This window comes from Aethina tumida, chromosome 3 (genome assembly GCF_024364675.1).
Source record: "Aethina tumida isolate Nest 87 chromosome 3, icAetTumi1.1, whole genome shotgun sequence".
Taxonomy (NCBI): Eukaryota; Metazoa; Arthropoda; class Insecta; order Coleoptera; family Nitidulidae; genus Aethina; species Aethina tumida.
In genome coordinates, this window is record NC_065437.1 from 32,013,692 (window position 1) to 32,034,603 (window position 20,912).

The following is a 20,912-nucleotide window of genomic DNA, read 5'->3' on the forward strand; positions in this document are numbered from 1 at the left end:
GACGATTTAAATGCGAAATAACTGTTTAATGATGCGACTGTTTTTTTAAGGCTTGCCCATCATAATCCTTATTAAGCGTCGCCGTTTTGCCGTGTTTATCGGGATGAAATGTTCCGGGGCGCGTTTGTCAAGATAAATTGAATGAAATCCATTACTCCACCATTTCCGAACAATTAATAGCTAATGAAGCACCGTCATGGAACAGAAACCGTAAAACTAAAGATTATGTTAATGGTCGACTACCTCTTCGAGATAAAGCTCGTCTATTAATTAATATGATCTCTTCCTTGTTACAGTTAGCCTATTCTATAGTCGTTAATTATCCTCGCATTGAGTTATTATATGTAATTAGACAGTGGATATGGATCAGAAAAAATGGCCGACATGAGAATTGGACCCACAATAAAATTGAAAAGAAATGGAATTTATTTAATGGGAACTACTGCACACCGCTTACTGTAATCAATTCTTGTTTCTTTTATTTGCTAATTGCACGCTACGAAATAATACGAATGATGTTTTTAATGGGAAGTTATCCCACTATTCGCCATATTAATGTTATTAGCATACACGTCTTTGTTATATGATATAATTAAAGTAATGATCACTCTTGGCGGTTGGATTGATGATTTTTCGCACGAATATTAAAAACAAATTATATTATAATTACTGTAATTAATCACTAAATATATATAAAAAATTTCATATTATAAACTTCAATGGGTTATTAAAGCATAGATGCTGGGATTTTTTAGGTAATTAATTTTTATCGTAATTTCCAATTTTCCCTATTTTAGTTTTTAAATTTTAATAAATGTTTTTAATACTTTTTAACTGGCATTCTTCAAATATGTTTTAATAAATTAAGGTAAGGTTAATTGAATTCAGGAAAAATAATACCTCCTCATTTAAAAAGTTGGGGGGTTTGCAACTATCACTGTAGAGGGTTTCAATGCAGCGATGAAAGTTTTTGTCGTTGAAATATAATTTGAAATTTATGAATGTGTTGAGTATTTTTAAAAAACAGTACTTCATAATTAGAATTATAAATTTTGGTTCAGCTTACCTACAATATCAATTATTACTTGTTTAAAAGAAAAGAATAAAGAAAAAAAACTAATCCAATAGAAAATTGACCTAAGAAACCTGTAAGATTATTAATAAAGTTAACGTTGAACAATGTTAAAAATGTTTTATTTATGTGTGCAGTTTAAATCACTGAAGACTATTGCGGAATGGTCGAACAAAGTACACATGTATGTATTAACACCTCCTCCATCGGCAATTGCTTTAGCGATTGAATGTCTGAGATAATGGCACAAAAATATGATAATGCACGGTAATTTGTACAAAAGCATCCGTGAAATGAGTGCCTTTTTCCCCACGTGAATATTTCACGAACAAGTCGAGCAAACACATCATTAACCGCGGTGAAATTTAATTGTCCGTGAAGTTTCCCGACGAAACGCACCCGTCCGACATTCGATCACGAAAATTGTGAAATTTTTACGTACCAATTTAACACGTACGTGGTTACAAACGCAACTATTTATGTTTATTAGATTATTTGACTAATTACGAGTGCGGTTTGGGGGCCCGCAACACAAAATTCCGTACGACGTAATTGCATATTTCCTCAATTATGAAATTGATGAAAACCTCGCGAACAGATGTGTACAATTAAAGTAAATTATCAGCAATTAAATTCCATTGTCTCGAGTCCGCGAAGCCGGGCCAATTTCGCGTGGCGGATTATTTGTCCGAGTGTATTGCCATCAAGAGAAATTAGTGCATAGATTATACGGTAGATATATGTACTTAGTAATGTAATTAATACAAACATTGTAGTTAATATAACGTCAAATTGGCATAGAGTAGCTGGGCGTTAATACAACATTAGCATACGGGGTCTGGGGCGTGTGTGGGGCATTTCGTATTCATGGCAGACGGTAATTAAACCATCAGCTACTGAACGCTTTGTTGCCTTCTTAGAGATTATTTAAATAAACCCATTACGTCCACCGAAATTAATTATCGCCACCGCATATTCAAACAGTTAATTACATGATTAATGAAGTATCGGCCGGACGAGGGCACCAAATACGTTTTATGGTAATTCCTCGTACATACTGCTGCTGGAATTTTAAAATAATTTTAAATAACATATTTCGAATCGTTTAAATAAACTTAATTTAATTGTCTAATTCTTACAATTAGTCATGTTTTTAATTACAAATATATTTTTTGTTTGTAAGTACACTTTGTACAACACAATGTTAAATAATTTGTAATCGATAAAGTCGTTTATTTGCTGGTTCAAATGACTTTTACATGTTTTAAAACCATTATACATAGTTAAACTTCATTATAAAATGTTGTTGTCACTTAAAAACTATTATTTCGAAAATTAAATTCCATTTCTACAATATTCAATTACACCTAAGTGCAAGTTTTCTGTAAAAACGATATGCTTAATTACATTGTTATAAAAAAAACATTTATCCATTAGTTTGTATTGTACATTTCAATGAGTTTTTATAATTTAATTTATCAAGTGTTATTTTAAATATAATAATAAATATTTTGACAATTCACAGAAATATTATTGCATTTTAAATTATTTTCCATAATCATTAAATGTTAAATACTTCTACTTCTACTATTTCTAAAGATCATTATTCCGAATTTCCGAATGTTATGTTAATTTACATTAAAAATAATTAAAATTTTATGCAAAACAGTTTGCATCCAATAAAACTTTAATTTTAAATATCATCGACAAATTAAATTGGAAACTATCGCCTATCTTAAATAATAATAAATGATCACTACAAATAATTATCAATTGTTACGAGAAATTTATTTATTTTAATATAAGTACGTATAATTGTACTTGTTGATCATTATAAAATATATTTGAATATTAATATTCTAAATTATATGTAGTTACATATTTTGTTAGCTTATTTTCCAGGTACTTTTATTTATTCACTGCCATACTATAAAACGTCCTCCTGATTGCCTTCTTAATAAACCAAAGTGGCCAACAAACGTCTCTAAGTTGGTTTTAATGTTTATGATAATATAATCATAAAAAACAATTTTATTACTTAATCTTGATAATGTCCTAGTTCTCGGTGACCGAATCACGGCATAATCTTTTAATTTGATGATTAAATAAAAGGCTGTAAAGCGAGTCTAGATAAACATGTCCACAAATATTAGTTTGATGAGATAGTTTATTAAATCCATTAACTGGTTTAAAATTAATTAGTTAATTAAAATTCTGTTCCAAATTGATCAATATAAAAACAAAAAAGATTTTTTAAAGCAGTCAAAATTTCACCATGTCATTTTGTACATAATACATTTCCGGTACTAATTGAGTTTATTGCCATTTAAGAAGCGGTTTATTTGTTTAGCTGAGAGTTGTAAAATAAATTACTGTTGCTGTTACAGAAAAATTTAAACATTCATACAATTTTCTCGAATAATTTATATGTTTATAAAACTGTTGTAAATTACTGAAAAATAGTTTCATTTGAACTATCGTGATATAATTAACAAGTTTAAAATTACTTAATTGATTGACTGCAATGTTGTTATAATTTAATCAATATGAAACAAAACTGTCTCCTTAAAGTATTCAAAGTTTAATCATGGCTTATTACCATTTATTAAATGTTTTATTTGTTTAGTTGAAAGTTGAAAAATTAAAACATTATACAATAATTTTTTGTGTAATTAGTTCATAAAATTAACATTCCTTTGTAAATTATTCAAAAGTAGCTTCATCTAAACTTTTCAGATAGTTTGTTTTAATTTAATAGATTTAAAATAAAAATGTGTCTTTAAAGCATTTAAAATTTTATCATGACATTTACTACAAAATACATTCCCGATTCTAATTGAATTTAGTGCTATTTGAAAAAACGTTTTATTTGTTTAGCTGAAAGTTGTAAAATAAACAGTTGCTGCAGTAATAAACAATTGAAACATCCTTACAATAATTGCGTAGAATAATTTACTTGTTAATAAAATTAACAATTATTGTAAATTATTCAAAAGTTTTGTCTGAACTATTAAGATACAGTAATTTACTTCTGGGTCAAATTAATTTTCCTTAACATTTAGATAATATGATCCAAACGGGACAGACACGCCCATAGGTGTACGTTTCCAGGACACCACTAACGACATAATTAAAAAATTATAAATACTCGGTCAGAAAAAAAATTGTCTCCATAATATTCGTAATGGCCGGCATCCGGTACTCATATAATACCTTCGAGCACCAGTGCTACTCCTTGGTCGCTAACTAATTGTACCTGAATAATAAATAACAATTTCATTAGTTATTTATATACGAAACGTGTTCTCCACAGTTCCTTTACACCTAAAATAATTATGAGTTTGAATGCACTGGACGGTAATTTATGCCCGGTGCCCACATACACTTTAACAAGCACCTGTTTAGAATTAAATTAATAAATACACCACACTTATATCGCTTTCAATGAGACGACTTAATGTTGGAATTAAATGCACTTCACTAAATCAGCGTCGGATTAAATTTCTGTACGGTGATGCTGTGCAAACAGGAAGTTCCTTACATTATAATTGCAGCTCATAGGCATAGGTCCACGTTTTGAGAAAACGTCCTTACACAAAATGTATGCATAATGTCCCGTTGTTTGTCGTTAGCTGAGAGCGTACGTAAAATAATGTATGAAGTTGCCGGATATTACGCCATAAAATATTTATTTGTTTCGAGTAAATATTTGCATTCGGCCATTCAGGTGTGTACACAGGCTGCATATCATTTCCTCACAAATATTCAGACCTTTCTTGCACAAATATTTGTGTAAGAACTAGTTTACGTTGAGGACAGCTTTTTTGTTTGCACTGTCAACATATCGGGTAATTACGATAATATTAATAAAGGACACGTCGGCATACCAGAAATAGAACGCGGGCATGTCGCCACATTTCCCCTCGTTTTTGCTTTCTTATTACTTTTAATTTATAGTTTCGCATTCTTTGTACGCAAATAAAATAATGGAAGTACGGAAGTATGCATAATTTTTGTAAAAAATACCATTCTAATATTAGAACGCACTTCACAACGTCTGTAATTATTTAGTTCAACATGGAGTAGTGTCACTATCATGTGACGGTGTAACAATGGTCACAATATTTGAAAGACGATTCATCGCAGGCGTCTTAAGCACTAAAATAAACACATCATAAAACCAAATATTTGTTCAACTAACTTTATTTTAGATACACTGTATTTAGTTATGTGTGAAAATGTTTGTATGACAAATAAGTGCTTGAAGGGGGGCCGCACAGGCACTCTTTGTACGATACACTTTTTCTCTGTAATTGACAAACATTTGTGTCTCTTCAATTTACAGCATGCACCGTTAATAATACGTAGTAAAACATTATTACATTATTTGTTTGAAATTTTTTTATATTAAACTTTAAGATTAGTTTTTGTTTTTTTTGTAAAATCTTGTTTAGTTGAATGCAAACGAAGGACTGGACTACGTTTATTTGCGCCAAAGAATCGTTTCCACGCAGTAAATTTGCTCTAAATATCACGGAGTCGTTAATAGTCAGCTCATAAAGTCGTCTGGTGTTTGTAGCTATTGTTGGAGATTTATCTCTTTACTCGAAGTTATACTCCGGACTATCTGGGTTAATTGTTAGCCGGTCCTAAAAATTATGATCGTTTCATTAATACGTTAATGTCGATATTTTATAAGACATTATGTTTTATGTGGGTGGCCATTTCGCAGTGATTAACGGTACGAAACCCGAAATTTGGGATGTTTATATTGCACATTAAATTCTTATTTATGGCCTAATTGATTTTGTGTCATTATTGGAACTTATTGAGTTTTACAGGTGGTGTTAAGTTAAATGGGTGACTAAAATACTCGACGCCAAGTTTTCCTTATATGTTATTGAGTCTTTGGTTATGTATACAAACACTAAATAAATATATGTATTAAATTCGCAAGAAATCGGACGGAAGACAAAGTTTGTTTTTGAAATCTAGACAGGGAAGGAGAAAGAGAGAGACCTTAGGAAATCTTTTGTGTTGACAGCTGTTTCCCTGCAGCGACACAAAACTGGCTTATTCTTAAACGACACGACAATAGGTTAACGTCACGATTTCTCGACGGACAATGCCATCATTCTGGGCGTTCTTTACCACTGTCACATGCATCCATTGCAGCGAACTTTCAGTGTTTTCACGCTTCCACTATTTCTTTCTTGGGCATAAACTTCAAATAACTTCCAGTCTCGGACGTTTGTTGGAATTGGGTTGTGTGATGGTTTGCAATTTATAATTATGTGTAATTGAATTTCGATATTGTTTGAATTGAAACCAGGAAAATCTGTTATAATGTTGGTAATAGAAAATAATTACAATGGCTGGCGGACCGTACATAATTTGCATTAAATGACAATATAGGTTTTAATTACCATAGTAGAGTACATATAATGTGCATTTAATTAAAACTCTGTAATCAATACAAAACAATACCACTTAACATAACTGCAGGGAGGTAAACATGTGACTTTTTTCATGTTTGCCTTTCATGTTTTTCGCACAATATATAATTGAACTGCCACATTTTCATTAAATTAAATTTTAATGAACTACATATTTCCGATAATTAATAATAAAAATGGTTTTAGTTGGTAAACCTTGCATTGTAACGGGTATGTGTATGCAAAATGAATTTGTAGATAACTGGAACGCCGCATGAATTACCAAAATTGAAAAATGTTAATTCGATATTATGATGGCCTCAACTATCAAATTATCGGAGCGTTTTGTTGAATTCGTCTGGTTTTCCCGTGTTATAGTTTTATAATTAATTGACATATTATCCAATTTAATCGAATTTAACGGTCCTGATCAATCATATCTGTATTAATACGATTCGTGTGTCGTATTGCGAGTTAGACATTCAATTCATGCACAATTGCACATTTGACGACTTTCTCTCTCAGAATAATAGTTTTACTGTAGAAATTAAATGGGAGTTGCTCAAGGTGTATATTTCCGTAAATACAACGCCAACAGATAATTTCACCTCGACGTGGAAATTCGTTGTTAAACACGAATTAACATAATAAACCATTGCCAGGTTGTAATTCGTGATATTAAAAAAATGTTAATTACAGTCCGGCGTTCGGATTGTTTTATTTATCTAGGCGAACGCTCATTATATCGTTATTTGGCTACCGCACTTTATCTCAGTTGGCATCGACATGATGACTATGAAGTCTAGATCGTCAGATGTTTACAAGATACCTGGTACACATTCATCTCTTCTAAACGCTTCTGTTAAGTCACGTTCTGATGTTTACGACATGCCATCGTTATTTATTACACTAGAAACTAAATGGCTCGATCCGTTTTAGTTGTTAGCGTGCCACTCGTATATTTTAAAGTTCGCTTTTATTGGCTTGGCGTTTGTATTTTTACGGGGAAACGAAAATTGGATTGCCATCGTAAACCGATTATTTCAATTAGGTACTGAAATTTTTATTCGGCGCAAAATACGACCCCGTTTAAATTCGAAAAATTGACAGTTTTCAACAATGTTATTTTTATTGCGTACAACATAAATAAATTGGTGTTATTTTATGTTTATCACGCCACCTCATTCGGCATTAATCATACCAAAATAAAACGTGTTACACACAGTGAAAAAAGTACAAAACAAATGAATAATTCAATTCCATAAATACCCATTTAATCTGACGAAACAGGTTTTAATCACTCGTGGACAAACATTACTAAATACAAATATTGTGTCCGATATACATTTCGATTAAAACAAACAGCGTGATTAATTTCGAAATAATTATAGCGACAAAGTTAATAAACAATTATTATATATTTATTTTATAATTAATTGCAGTAATATTGTTGGCAATTTATTATATTATATCGACTAATTTTACTGCTGCACAAAATCGTTGCACATGACAATCAGATAATGATATACAAATATATTTGCTGTTTGCAAATTAAAATGAAATATTTCACAGTGCATTATTGAATATTAATAGAAGATTCCATTTGCCACCATTAAAAGTGTATTTCCATTATTTTCTCGTATTGCAAGCGCAATTAATGTTCAAATGTGATTGTTTCTAGCCGTTAATTACGTTAAAACGAAACAAATACATCAACTTTGTATGTATAGAGTTACTGGTTATACATTCGCCATCCTATTATTTGTAATTCAGATATTTATATGAAATTAACCTTTATGGATATTTCTACACAAAACGTACGTATTGGGAATGTACCGAATCGGGACTTTTATGGTATTTTGTCTGTCTTGTATAACAATTATAAAAAATACCTTTTTCAACCAATACTATGATTAATAATACAAAAAACAAATTTATAAGCAATATTGTGGTTATTGATAAAGGTAATATCCAAGAGTATAAAATACTAGAGGATGATGAGGATTATAGATTTCTTAGTGAGGATGAGGATGAACAATCATCAGCTGCCATCAAAAATGTGCAGGAATAAATAAAAGTGCTATGCTGCCTATGTACCTCCTCCTTATATTTATAATTGTTACAAAAAAATCATAAAAACATCGTTTGAAAAAATATTTGAACTTAACATGGGGTATTTTCATTTGTCCTAAGAATGACTCACATCTTCTGTTTATATTCAAAATCTGGGATCGAATTTCACTTTGCTTCAAATTCTCCCAAATTTCGAGTAGTAGACGCTCCTTAAACATCCCCCTAGAATGTCCCAGATATGTTCTATTGGGTTAAGGCCTGGACTGCGATCTGGTTTGCATTAATCCCAACGTCAAAAGGATAATTTCGGACAACATGAGCTGTATATGGTCATGTATTATCCTACATTGGTAAAAAAAAATGGACCTATAAAAGGGGCACATGGCACGATATGTTTTTCTATAATGTTTAAAATGTAATGCTCAGTCAGCACTAAGTCGGTACTTGCTGTTAAAGAAATGCTTCCCCACGAGGTTCGTTCAGTACTTATTTGAACCCTTTCTACGTTTTTTAACTGACACTTTAAACTTCTTGTAGTTCCAAGCTGTTGTCTCTAAAGATAAAAGTTTCAAAAAACGATGTTGAACAGGAGTTGTGGCATGATTTCTACTATAAGCTGGTCTCCTAGAATTATCCCCAGTCTGTATGAGATACACCAAACCTTTCGGCGGTAATCTAATGTTCTTTCACTAAACCAACCACTTGGGCACACTTATTGCGAGATAAATTTTTAGATTGCCGTTGCTTATTGTCAAAAATGTGGCGATAGTTTAATCTGTTGTACCAATTTACCAAAATCGGTATATTACAAATAAGAGAAATTAATTTATAACATTATATGTTCATTTCTTGGAAAAGCTATATTTTTGGAAATTGCTTCTTTACAATTGATAAATATAGGCTAAATTCTGTAAATAAAAAATCAATTTTTATTTATTCACCATAGTTTTTATTGAATTATAAAAATTCAGATTTTCTTTTACTTTTTTTGTGGTTTTTATTTATTTTTAAGCATTATTTTATTGATCTGTCAGAATTCAGATTAAATATACTATATGAAAATTTTATGATTGCGTCATTCGAAAATTATTTATTATTATATTATCAATGTAAAAATAAATGAAAATATGAGACACTCGGTTTCTATCTCAAAGTCTATTCAATATAGGAAAATTGAATAGGTCTAGAAGTTTACTTAGAATTCAAATCTGTTATAACATTTAAAGGATTCCATTTGAAAAACAATGTTAAGGTCAGTTTTTGTTCAACCTATATGTGACATTCTTTAATTAGAATTGAAAGTCGTTATTAGAATATCGTATTATACATATTACCATTCACCTTTTGTAGTTTTTAACGGTTACACACCTCAACGAACGAAGTTTAATCGTGTGAAACGTGTCCGATTCGAATCCCGACGAACCGATTTTCTTCGGATACGGCTTCATTCTCGGTCTGATTGATGCATCAAATTTCACTGCATATGTGCAGTGACTGAGGCCAATGTTAAAGTCGGCGCAGCTGTTTCATGAAAATTTAGCACCTGTTTCCATAACTACATTAACTGGGTAACAAACACGGCTCGGAGACATGTGAAATGTATGCTCTCCGCGGAATATGTTCTTAAGCAAACACCATATAACGTCCCCGAGAATTTACGGTGTACTTTTGCATTGTTTATGTAAAAAAAACATAACATCGTGTTGTTGACTTGACTAATTTGTGTTTTTCTGTTGTTACAGGGGCCGCCCCAGCCTGGTCAACCGTTCAAATTCACCGTTGGCGAATCGTGCGACAGGATTAAAGAAGAATTTAATTTCCTGCAAGCTCAGTATCACAAGTAAGTCCATAAATTTGATTGCACGCTCATTTTGAGACTGCACCATTTAGTTGGGAATGTTTTTTACTTTTTGGTTTTATCGTACGTTGAACTTAAAATTCCATGTGAATTAGTATCGCATTCACCGTCATTTGTATTCAAACAGCATTTTTTCAGAAAAAAATGCAAAGCGTTGTTTAAGCCATTCTAAAATTGTTTGATCGTGTATATGCAAAGCGTTTCGTATTCATTTAGAAGATTTGCAACAGCTGTGCAATGTAGCGATTTTCCACGTTATTTGGTTCGTTACGTGATTGTTGTACGCAATTATGTTCCTAACACACTTTTAATTGCGTGCTGATAAAATCAATATTTTTTCAATTAGGCAACAATCTTCGGAATGTATCGTGGAAACTCCTAACTATATATTATATCGTTTCTAGTATGTCATCAATTTTTTTTTCTATTTATCGATAATGAATTCGATAAAATCTAACGTTTTAAAATGTTGAATATGTTAATGTAAATTAAAAACAAATTTATGTATGTATATCTGTTATTAGAGAGATGTAGATACCGCTAATATTAATTAAAAACGGATAGAAGAATCATTTATAAAATTACAACGCGATAAAATCTTCAAACGATAGAAGTTTATAAATACACACGTCTAGTCTGTATCTCATGCTGATAAAAAATCAACGTTAAAAATAAAGTCAATACTTTATTGTTTTTAAATTACAGAACGGAATTTTAAATATTTACAACTGCCTTGAAGAAATAGATTTCCTGTTACATTTACGGTACCTCAAAATTTAAATTCTTGTATCTCGCAAATTAAAATTCCATGTAAATTTTCAAAAATAATTTTAAGTCTATTATATATTCTTTAATTCGTTTTTTACATATTTTATATCGATAAAAAATTAATATTAAAAGCGGATCATTAGAGTTAAATACATATAACATTCTAAACATTTATAACTACATTTAAAAAAGGATTATTTCATATTTGTTTCAGTCTTCTCAAATCTTAGATCTTTTTTGCACCTCTAAGAAAAGTTTCAGAAAAATTTTCAAAAATGGAATTTTTTAACAATATTCCTGATTTATTTTAGATTTTGTTTAGAGTTAGACAAATAATAATATTTGTTTTTTTTTTTAATTCGTATATGTGCATATTTAGAATATATCTTATATTATATCGATAAAACAAAATTTTACATTACATAAAAAATCATACCTGATTTTTTTTATTATGTTTACAGTTAGATAAATAATAATAATATTTGTTTTTTTAATTCGTTTATTTGTATATATAATATAATATATATTGTAACAGTAAAACAAAATAACAATAAAAAACCTTATTATATTATTCTACCTCGCAATAAAATGCTTAAATTTTCAGAAAAATATTCGAAGGTTTTTGTATTTTGTTATGATATGTACCTTTAATTTAAGAAATTTGGAGAATATTCTCCTAATAATGAAATAATTTAACAACAATAAAAATATATTTAAAAAAAAAAAATTCATACACGGTGGCACAAATTCGAAAAATTTTTGTATAAATTTTTCAATAAAATTAATAAAATGAGCAAAAAATTACTAGGTATTTGAAAAATTTATGTACTTGGTTCTTGATTGTTTTAATAATTTTTTGTATTATGTATCAACAATTTTATATTAAATTTTAATTAGTAATATTTTGTTCTTCTAATTGTGTTTGTTTTTTCATTGTATTTAAAAATATCTAAAAAAGTTTAGTTCTTCGTCATTGGCGGCATCAGATCATCATAGTTTAATATGAAAGCGGTGTCTTATGCATATGCAATAACGAAGTAATTTCCCCTGTTTTTGCATCGAAACCGATAATTAACTTCGCAATTTGCGGTTTTGCGGGCGCAACTTAACAGCTTCTCGGATCTTCGAATATTCATCTCGCGGTTTCTGTGAAAAATTAACTCAATAACAAGTCAAGTTTGCATTAATTAATCTGAAATGAATTGCACACAATTGGAGTCTATTGCCTAGTATATAATTACATTAGTTTGCAAGAACTGTAACCGCAAACTTATTAACAAGTCAGATAGGAACTGACGATAAAGACGTCATAAGCAACGGATAAAAGTACATCACGTACGGGACCAGAATAGTATTATCTGTTCGCCGTATGAAATGCGAGTTGCGGCTGTTCAGATGGATGAGGATTATAATGACTTATCTGAGAAATTATCCAATAACCCTATTTGCTAATTAAATGTTTACGATCAGCGAATGAGAATGCAAAAATGTTTTATCGCTTGATCTTACGATCGTGCTGCTTTCATTGATTTATCGATAGTTAGTGGGAATTTATAGGGTTTTTAGCCTTGCATTCCTAGAATGATGCCCGGAGGAATGTCTGTCTATCTCGGACAAATAAATTAATTATTGTGAGGCAGTGTGGCTTTATTATTACAACTAAATTTTAACTCAGTGAACTCAAATAATTGAATATTTAGGGTTGCACGTCTTTTTAAAACAAGTCATGAAAATTTTCGTAACGTTTCAACTTGTTGCTGTATTGTCATATTTAATTTGCGGGTGTCCATTATAATTCATTTAAAAACATTCGTGCAACAAACTTTTCGGATCGCCATTATTATTTTTGTCGGCATTGAAAATTATCGATGATTATCATATGGTAAAGGCGGTAGTTTTCTTAATGACGGGTTATTAGTTGCAATTCGATTGTGGCCGATAACAATGGGGCCGGCATAATTGTAACATTTGTGATCTGGTGCCTTCAATGCGTTCCCACTGAAACACCATTATGTTTGTATTTAGTATTATATCAGCCCGGGGTTGATAAATATTCAAGTTTAATATAGTAACAACACTTTCTACGACCACTAATTGAGACCTCGGTATTACAAACAATGAATTGGAGAATGTGTAACGTATTTGATTTAATCAATCGACCGGCAACTTTTAGAATTGAACAACCTTTGTTAACGAAATTTTAAAGAATAAAGCTGAAACGGATTGACGTGCGACACAACAATGGGCGGTGGGCAGTTCAAATTAATATTTTAATGTGGCTGAAGTTTTCGATGGGAACTGCCATCGTCAGAATGTTAAAAAGATGTCTGACGGACGACGTCTTCAATACACAATGGAACACAGTAATTATTTCGTACGGTCACGTTATATTCTAATAAGTGAAGTTGTTAGATATACATTACGCCTCACAAGCCTTATTGTTCGCAATAACCGTAAAGTGAGATAGCAGGATCATTATTAACCATAACCATTTATGCAGTTAAAGTTTTTATCCTTTGTGCGAGTATAAAATGCTTGTATAATAGATGTTGAGCGTGTGCACACCAGAAGCGGTAGCAAATGGACGTGATATCCTGAAACTTGTCACTCCTTTCATTCTAACCAGGTCCGTACCGCGAATTGGGCTCACTGACAGGTTTCCATCGCGTTATGAATTAATCATGGCATCTTAATTAAATTCGGTGTTTTTTAAAATTTAAAATGAAAAGATAGAATTGATTATAAGGTATTTCACACTTCTTGCCACCAAAACTGACTCCATTAAAATGCATGTTTTACAAAAATCTGATGGTGTAAACGTTAATTCCCGTAATAAATTAGCCTTTGTGTGTTTATAATTTCCTTTCTTTGTTTCAGCTTAAAATTGGAATGTGAGAAATTGGCAAGTGAAAAAATAGAAATCCAACGGCATTACGTAATGGTGAGTATAATTTTTCGATTTTTAGATTTACGATGCAATTTTATAGCGAATACATCGAAATAAGTTAAAATACACGTATTTATTGCCGTTTCACGCTCACGTAACAACAAATAATCCCTTTGAATAACCGAACCGATAATCATAATCATTTTGGCGTGCCCATAAGTGATATATAGAGTTGAAGTTACTCATTTTAACAGGGTTTAATTCCAAATAACATTTCATTAAATCCGTTGAATGGTCGAGTTTATAGAGACAAATTTTGATGGAAAAATCAATCTGATAAATTTTAATTTTGTACGCAGCGATTATTTGTAAATGGCTTTTGAGCCTTGGTTATTTAAAATCTATGAGCGAATTTGGTAGTTAGGTGTTTTAATTATAATTTCAACAGTCGGTTATTGCTTTTTACAATAATGTGAATGCGGAATAGCTATTCATTTGCCGTAGTAATGCACTAACTAGAGCGGGCTGCGTAATAAACTCAGTTTATTCAAATTTAAATTTCATTTAAAATTATTATTCAATGTAATTTAAATTGAAAAAACAATGTTTTATTGATACTTGTTTTCGTTTCATTATATGATGGATTGATTTTGCAGAGCACCACCAGCTGTATAAATATCATGAAAATTGCATTTTTCCACCGAATAGAAATTATATGGATGCGTATTTATTGTAAAAGCTGAGCTTAATTTGCACCGAACTAAACAAACAGATTAATCATTTGAAAAAGGAGACAGAGAACGTTTCCAATTCACTTCTTTTTCCCTAATCAAACAAACGGTTTTGCTGCTGCAGTAAAAAAAAGTGCTTGGAGATACTGGGTGGTAGTTCTTATAACAGCTTTCGCTAATCATTGTTATTAAACCGTAAATGGGTTATGGCACAATAGATTATAATTTTCCCAGGCATGTAGTTAAAACAAATGGCACTCTTAATTACGGCTCTCGTACAGTAGCCGTAAATCTATTAAATTATACGAGGTAAATGGATAAAGATTTACACGAACTGGCCTCAATTATGTTCAATTATAGCGAAAGAAATGTACCATCAGCAGAATATTAAAGTCATTATGCGTCATTGAGGTGAGTTGAGGAAAATCGGTAATAAACTATAATATAGAGTAAACGTAATTAATTTTCTTTGAAAAAAACTAACACTGTAATCCAACATAAGATACATACGCGTAAATAAATAGGAAAATGTTAAACTCGATTTGTCTGCGGTCGTTAAAGTTCATTGTGAATAATTACGATCGTTTTGTTTTAATCTGTGCTACCATTCTGTTTTCTATTCCGCACCCTTCTAAGTGCCATTTAATACACATCGAACAGCAAACAAACTCGTTTACAATATGTTGGGGGCAACAGATGGTCACGTTATTGTTAATATTAAATAATCATTTGTATTTCCAGTAAGTAGACTAGACACCGCGTAATTTACAAGCGTTTAATTGTATGTGAACGACAAGGTAACAAGATAGAAACAGTAAAGTATTGTTTGAAATGGATACTATAAATATATTTAGTACTAATAAGGTTACTGACTTGTTTATAATCGTCTTTAAAAGGCATTACTGTCGCCGTGTTGGAAACAAAACAAGGCGTGGAGATACGTTTTTATTGTAGTAGCATTGTACATAAGGCATTTGTGATTGCTTTAATTGAGTACGAGACTATTCATTATTAAATGTGAGATACATGTAATTAGTGCTGCGATGGACTATTGTCGTTTAAATGTTCTTTTGTGTGATAAACTGTTTATTCATTTTCGAATTTATTATAATACATCTGCACTAATTTAACGAGATGTTTTTGTAGATAACTACAAGACGCATGATTATGAAGTTAAAATATGGCAAATTTAAGCCGCTAAAACTGATGCGAATTCCATGAAGCCGCAGAACATTAACCATCGGCACTGGTAATAAATAAATTTATTGCATAATTTTATGACCGCAGGATAAACGGCAAACAGAAAGAAACAATTATGCCCAAGGTAACAGATAAAATACATGAATATGGTTACCGCAATATCCATCATCGGTAATAATTCAAAAATCATTGTTGTTTTATTCAAATGGACAATAAAATTAAATTGTTCATCAAAGTTGTAATGGGTGTTTTATGGGATTTATTGAAATTGAAATTTTATTATCAGCTAACTTAAAAATATCGAAAATAATGTCCGCGTATAAATAATTTATCGTTCAATAAAACATGATCCGTTGTAAAAATCGTGAATTACATCCATGGGATTTTTACGAGTTATGAAAATAAATAGAAAGTTAATGGAAGTTTCTAATGTGAAAGAAAATTAATTGACTGTACCGTCTCATCCGTGCACCCATACTTCTGTTTGTCCGGGACAATTACAAATTTACTTTCTGTGTTGTTCAATACATTAATTATGCTGGTGTTTTTGAGCATTAATTTTTTGAGTAATTTAGAAAGTATTTAAAATCGTACAAATTACTCTCTTTTTGTACTAATTTTAAATACCATGAAATTTAGTCGTTTATCATCAATTACAAATCTACTTTCTGTTGAATAATGAATAATTTAATTACACTGTAGTATTTTTGAATATTCATATTTTAATAATTAGAAGATTTGAAATTCTTACATATATTCATTTTTATTGGAGAATTACACTCGTATTTATGAACATTATTTTTTTAATCATGTCGAGTTTGAGTATATTGTTAAAATTTAAACACATTTGTTTATTAAATAAATAATACTAAAAAATAGTCTAATTGAATTATCAGTAGCAAAAAAGGACATAAAATTGGCTTTTTATCATCAAATATACTAAATATTTTGACATAATCTGACAATTTACTTAAACACATTTTTACATTAATTGAGAACATTATAAAAAGCTTTTTATTATCAATTACAAATATACTTTTTTCTGTTATATACTTTAATTACACTTGTATTTTTGGGTATTATTTTTATAAATAATTTAGACTTTAAATTCCTTGACAAAATGCGACAAATTGTTCAAACTCCAAAGCTATTGAATATTTTATGTAACACCCACTTTTTGTACTAATTTTAAACTCCATAAAATTCAGCTTCGGGGATTTATTAACAAAAAAATGTTAGATATATGAGAAAATTTATAACCCTAAAATTACTTGAAAAAATTCAAGTTTACAGCCACATCTGCATGTCATACGATTATTTACAAGTGAAGAATAATTCGTGATGATTGTTCCTAATTAATTTCGACTATATTTTGACAGTATAAGTTTCTAGTGGGTGTGAAGATTAATTTCACTAATTTTAGAACTTGTTACTGTCGCATAAAATAAATAATAAGAGTGTCCACATTCCGAATTTAATTACGTTTCAAATGTGTGTGTCCTATTTCTGGTCTGGAATTTTTCTTTGTAAAAATGTTATGGTCACGTTTCATGGTCGCAAATCAAAAAGCCATTATGTCCGAAATAATTAATCTTTTCAGTATGCGGTTTGTTTTCGTACACGCTTGCCAATTAAATTAAGTTTTATGATTTTTTCAGTGTGTAAACACGGCGGACAAATTTATTGCCAACTAAAAAACACATCTTCAAATATTTTTTCACTTGTTATTTCTCACGATCCGGCAATATACATGTTTGAGTGCGATTTGAAATGTTTAATTAAACGTGGACAAGTATAATAAATATGTTTACAGTTTAAATGAGCACAAACTTCGTGAATATCCGCATAACTTTTTATACGTGTATACATGTAATTACACGATGAATATTTTCCTCGAGCGTAAATGATAATCAGTCGAACACCCACAGAGTGATTTATAAATGTATGCTAAAAAAATTATATTTTAATAAACGACAAGAGAAGGGTATATTAAAGTTACAGGTGTTAATTAGTTAATTTGGTTGATTTAATGTAACAGCAATTAAAAACGTAATATTGAATAATATTTAAGGTGAACCAGTTTATAATATTTAGCATGTATCCGGCTAAATAATTAAACTATATTTATAATGAAATTAATTAATAACGCTGTCTATAATTATAAATAATAACCCAGGGATTAAATTCACATTGCAAAATATCTATTAAATTATGTATTTGTACTACAATATTATTTTCCTAAATCGAATGTGGATTCTATATATTGGCAAATAAATGCGGATTTAATTAATAGTATGTTCATGAAACCTAAATCAAATATAACTAGTTCACAATTATAAATTATATAAAATAATATATGGCAGCATATTTGGTAAACAAATAATTATTTGATCACGATAATTAAAATCTATGTAGACATGCCTGGTTGTTTCGATTGTAATTAATATATTAATAGTGTTTTTTGATACTGATAGCAGATAATAATAAATTAATTGAATCGATCATTCATTAAACACACAAGTGTTGTTCGCGAGATAATTTATATAATTTTTGGATTTATTGTTTGTCATTAATTTGTTAAATAAATTATATTCATCATGTACAAGTGACTTGATTATTTTCCCCCAACTACTCTAAATAATGTGTGTAAATAAAATTTTTGTTAACACAAATCACTTTGTCCTTAGCAGGTTCATAAAGTTAATGGTAAAAACTTTCTGGAGTTATTTTCAACCGTTTCATTTTTATTTATGCCTTAATTGAACATGATATTAAATTGAATTAACAAGAATGTAAATTGAATCTACCTTAATGTTCGACATAATAAAAGTATCGTTAATGTCTGGCTTTACAAGGACCGTGTCATTTTATATTTTCATATAAAAATTTTATGATGGCCATTAGTCGTTATTACTTCGGCAGTAAAATTTATATTTTTGCCGCAATTACCGTTAATTATATATTGGGTATTTATTTTATTAATAAACGGGATCTGAGTTATTGCTCATTGTGTTTTCTTAATGGTTTCCAATGAAAAAACCATTGTTTCATTTATTGATTTGTTATTTTACTGAAGGCGCATGTATCTGTAAACAACCATTTACAAAATCCAAACAAATTTGCAATGGGGGCTACTTTTGACAAACGGTTAACTTGATTTACAGTCGCGTTTGTATTTGTAAATATTCGCCCAATTATTAAAATTCCCATATAAGTGTTTAGGGTCAAGAAACCCATGAACAATTCCGTGGTAATTTTTTCTCACATGCGTACATTGCCGGACAATTTATTTACAAAATCTCCGGGCTGTTGCAACAGCGACAATAATTCACTCGCCAAACTATGTTGACCAACAGCTAAGTAGACCACGTAAACTGTTAATTATGGTGTCTCCTTGGGAATTTTATATTATTCGCCGTTCTTAAGTCGTTTTTGCGATGTCGCTTTCAGCGCACAACGGACTGAAGTTTTTTCTCTTAAAGGAATTTGTAACTGGTTTTTACAGGTGCAATTTATTTATACGGAATCGCTAAAGATGCCTACTTTGGTCCGTAATCTGATGGCGTTTGAATGCTAAAATTCCTGTTTTGGAATTCTTGCAACAATGTTTTTTGCACCGTGATTTCTATTAATGTGTGGTTTCTTTTTCAGTATTACGAAATGTCGTACGGATTGAACGTGGAGATGCACAAACAGGTGAGTACACACACACATATTCCCGCCAGCCACTTTGTTATTTCGTACATGCCCGTTAGAATCCTATTTATTTTAGGCGGCGCCGAATTCATGCCGCGACTAAATTGCTTTATTTTCGTCGAATTATGCGCCGGCAGTGTTCATTTTCCGCGTGAGTTTCCTCTTTCCAGGTTAATCCACGGTTTGTTTAATAGTTGCGATATTCACATGCTCTACAAGCGTTGTTTTAACACTGAAATATTATTCAAATCTTCGCCCGTTTGGGAAATAACTGTGAGCATGTGGTCCGATGGTTACGTTCAATGTCTGCACAGTTGTAATTTCGAACGTTTGCATAAATTGGCAGATAGTAATGTAACTTTTAACAAACCCAAAATATGAGTAATGTGAACGCATATAACAATTCTAGATTTATTTTTATAAAATATAGTAATATATAAATAGTCTAATGAATAAAAAAATGTACATATTTGGTATTTAAAAATTACTTGACCACAATACTAAATTTTGTTATTTTATTTCTGTTACTGAGATACATTTTTTATGCAGTTGTTCGATAAGCCACAAGGGGATATTTACTAACTTTTTTGGATTTCTATGTTTAAATTGACAATATGTATCAGACTGGTCGTTAAAAATTAAAGTATTTTCCCTAAAAAACTTGATCAGAAAACATTAGGAATTTATTTTAATCACAACGATCTAAGTCTTTTTTTTTGGTAAAATAATTTTTTCTTAAATACAGCCTAACTTCGATAACTCGAAGCAAATTGGTTCAGTCTAGGGTGAAAATTATGTGTAATATTTACTTAATAACTCGATTTTTTGCGGCAAATCATGATTTGAGTTATCGAAGTTCGACTGTATCTTATTCAGTATGTATGTTCAGTGATTAAGTTTAAAATGTTTCATCATTTGAACACATGTCTTAATTTTTCTCATGGTTGTGGGCATTATTTTTATTTATTAGTGTTCTAAAATTGTATTTTTCAGAAAAAAATCCCTAAAAACATTGCACCAAAAAATTATAATATATATGTTTGTTATATAAATAGTAATATACCATTCTTTTGGAAATTTTTAAGAAATTTGTAAATTTTTCTGAGTAAATTAACCTCATCTGATGAACAATAACCACTATATATTTATAATAGTATTTATAGTATAATATGACAAGGGAAAGTACTTTTTT

The 20,912-nt window shown here is 30.2% G+C and overlaps 1 protein-coding gene across 2 annotated transcripts in view; it reads left to right on the forward strand.

Moving 5' to 3' along the window:
• LOC109599876 (transducin-like enhancer protein 4) overlaps window positions 1-20,912 on the forward strand; it is a 123,348-nt gene that overhangs the window by 33,107 nt on the left and 69,329 nt on the right. For both annotated transcript variants that reach the window (XM_049965758.1, XM_049965759.1), the window contains 3 exons: window positions 10,323-10,420; window positions 14,084-14,147; window positions 19,676-19,720. In XM_049965758.1, coding sequence (XP_049821715.1) covers window positions 10,323-10,420; window positions 14,084-14,147; window positions 19,676-19,720 — 207 coding nt within the window. The remainder of the gene's footprint in view (window positions 1-10,322; window positions 10,421-14,083; window positions 14,148-19,675; window positions 19,721-20,912) is intronic.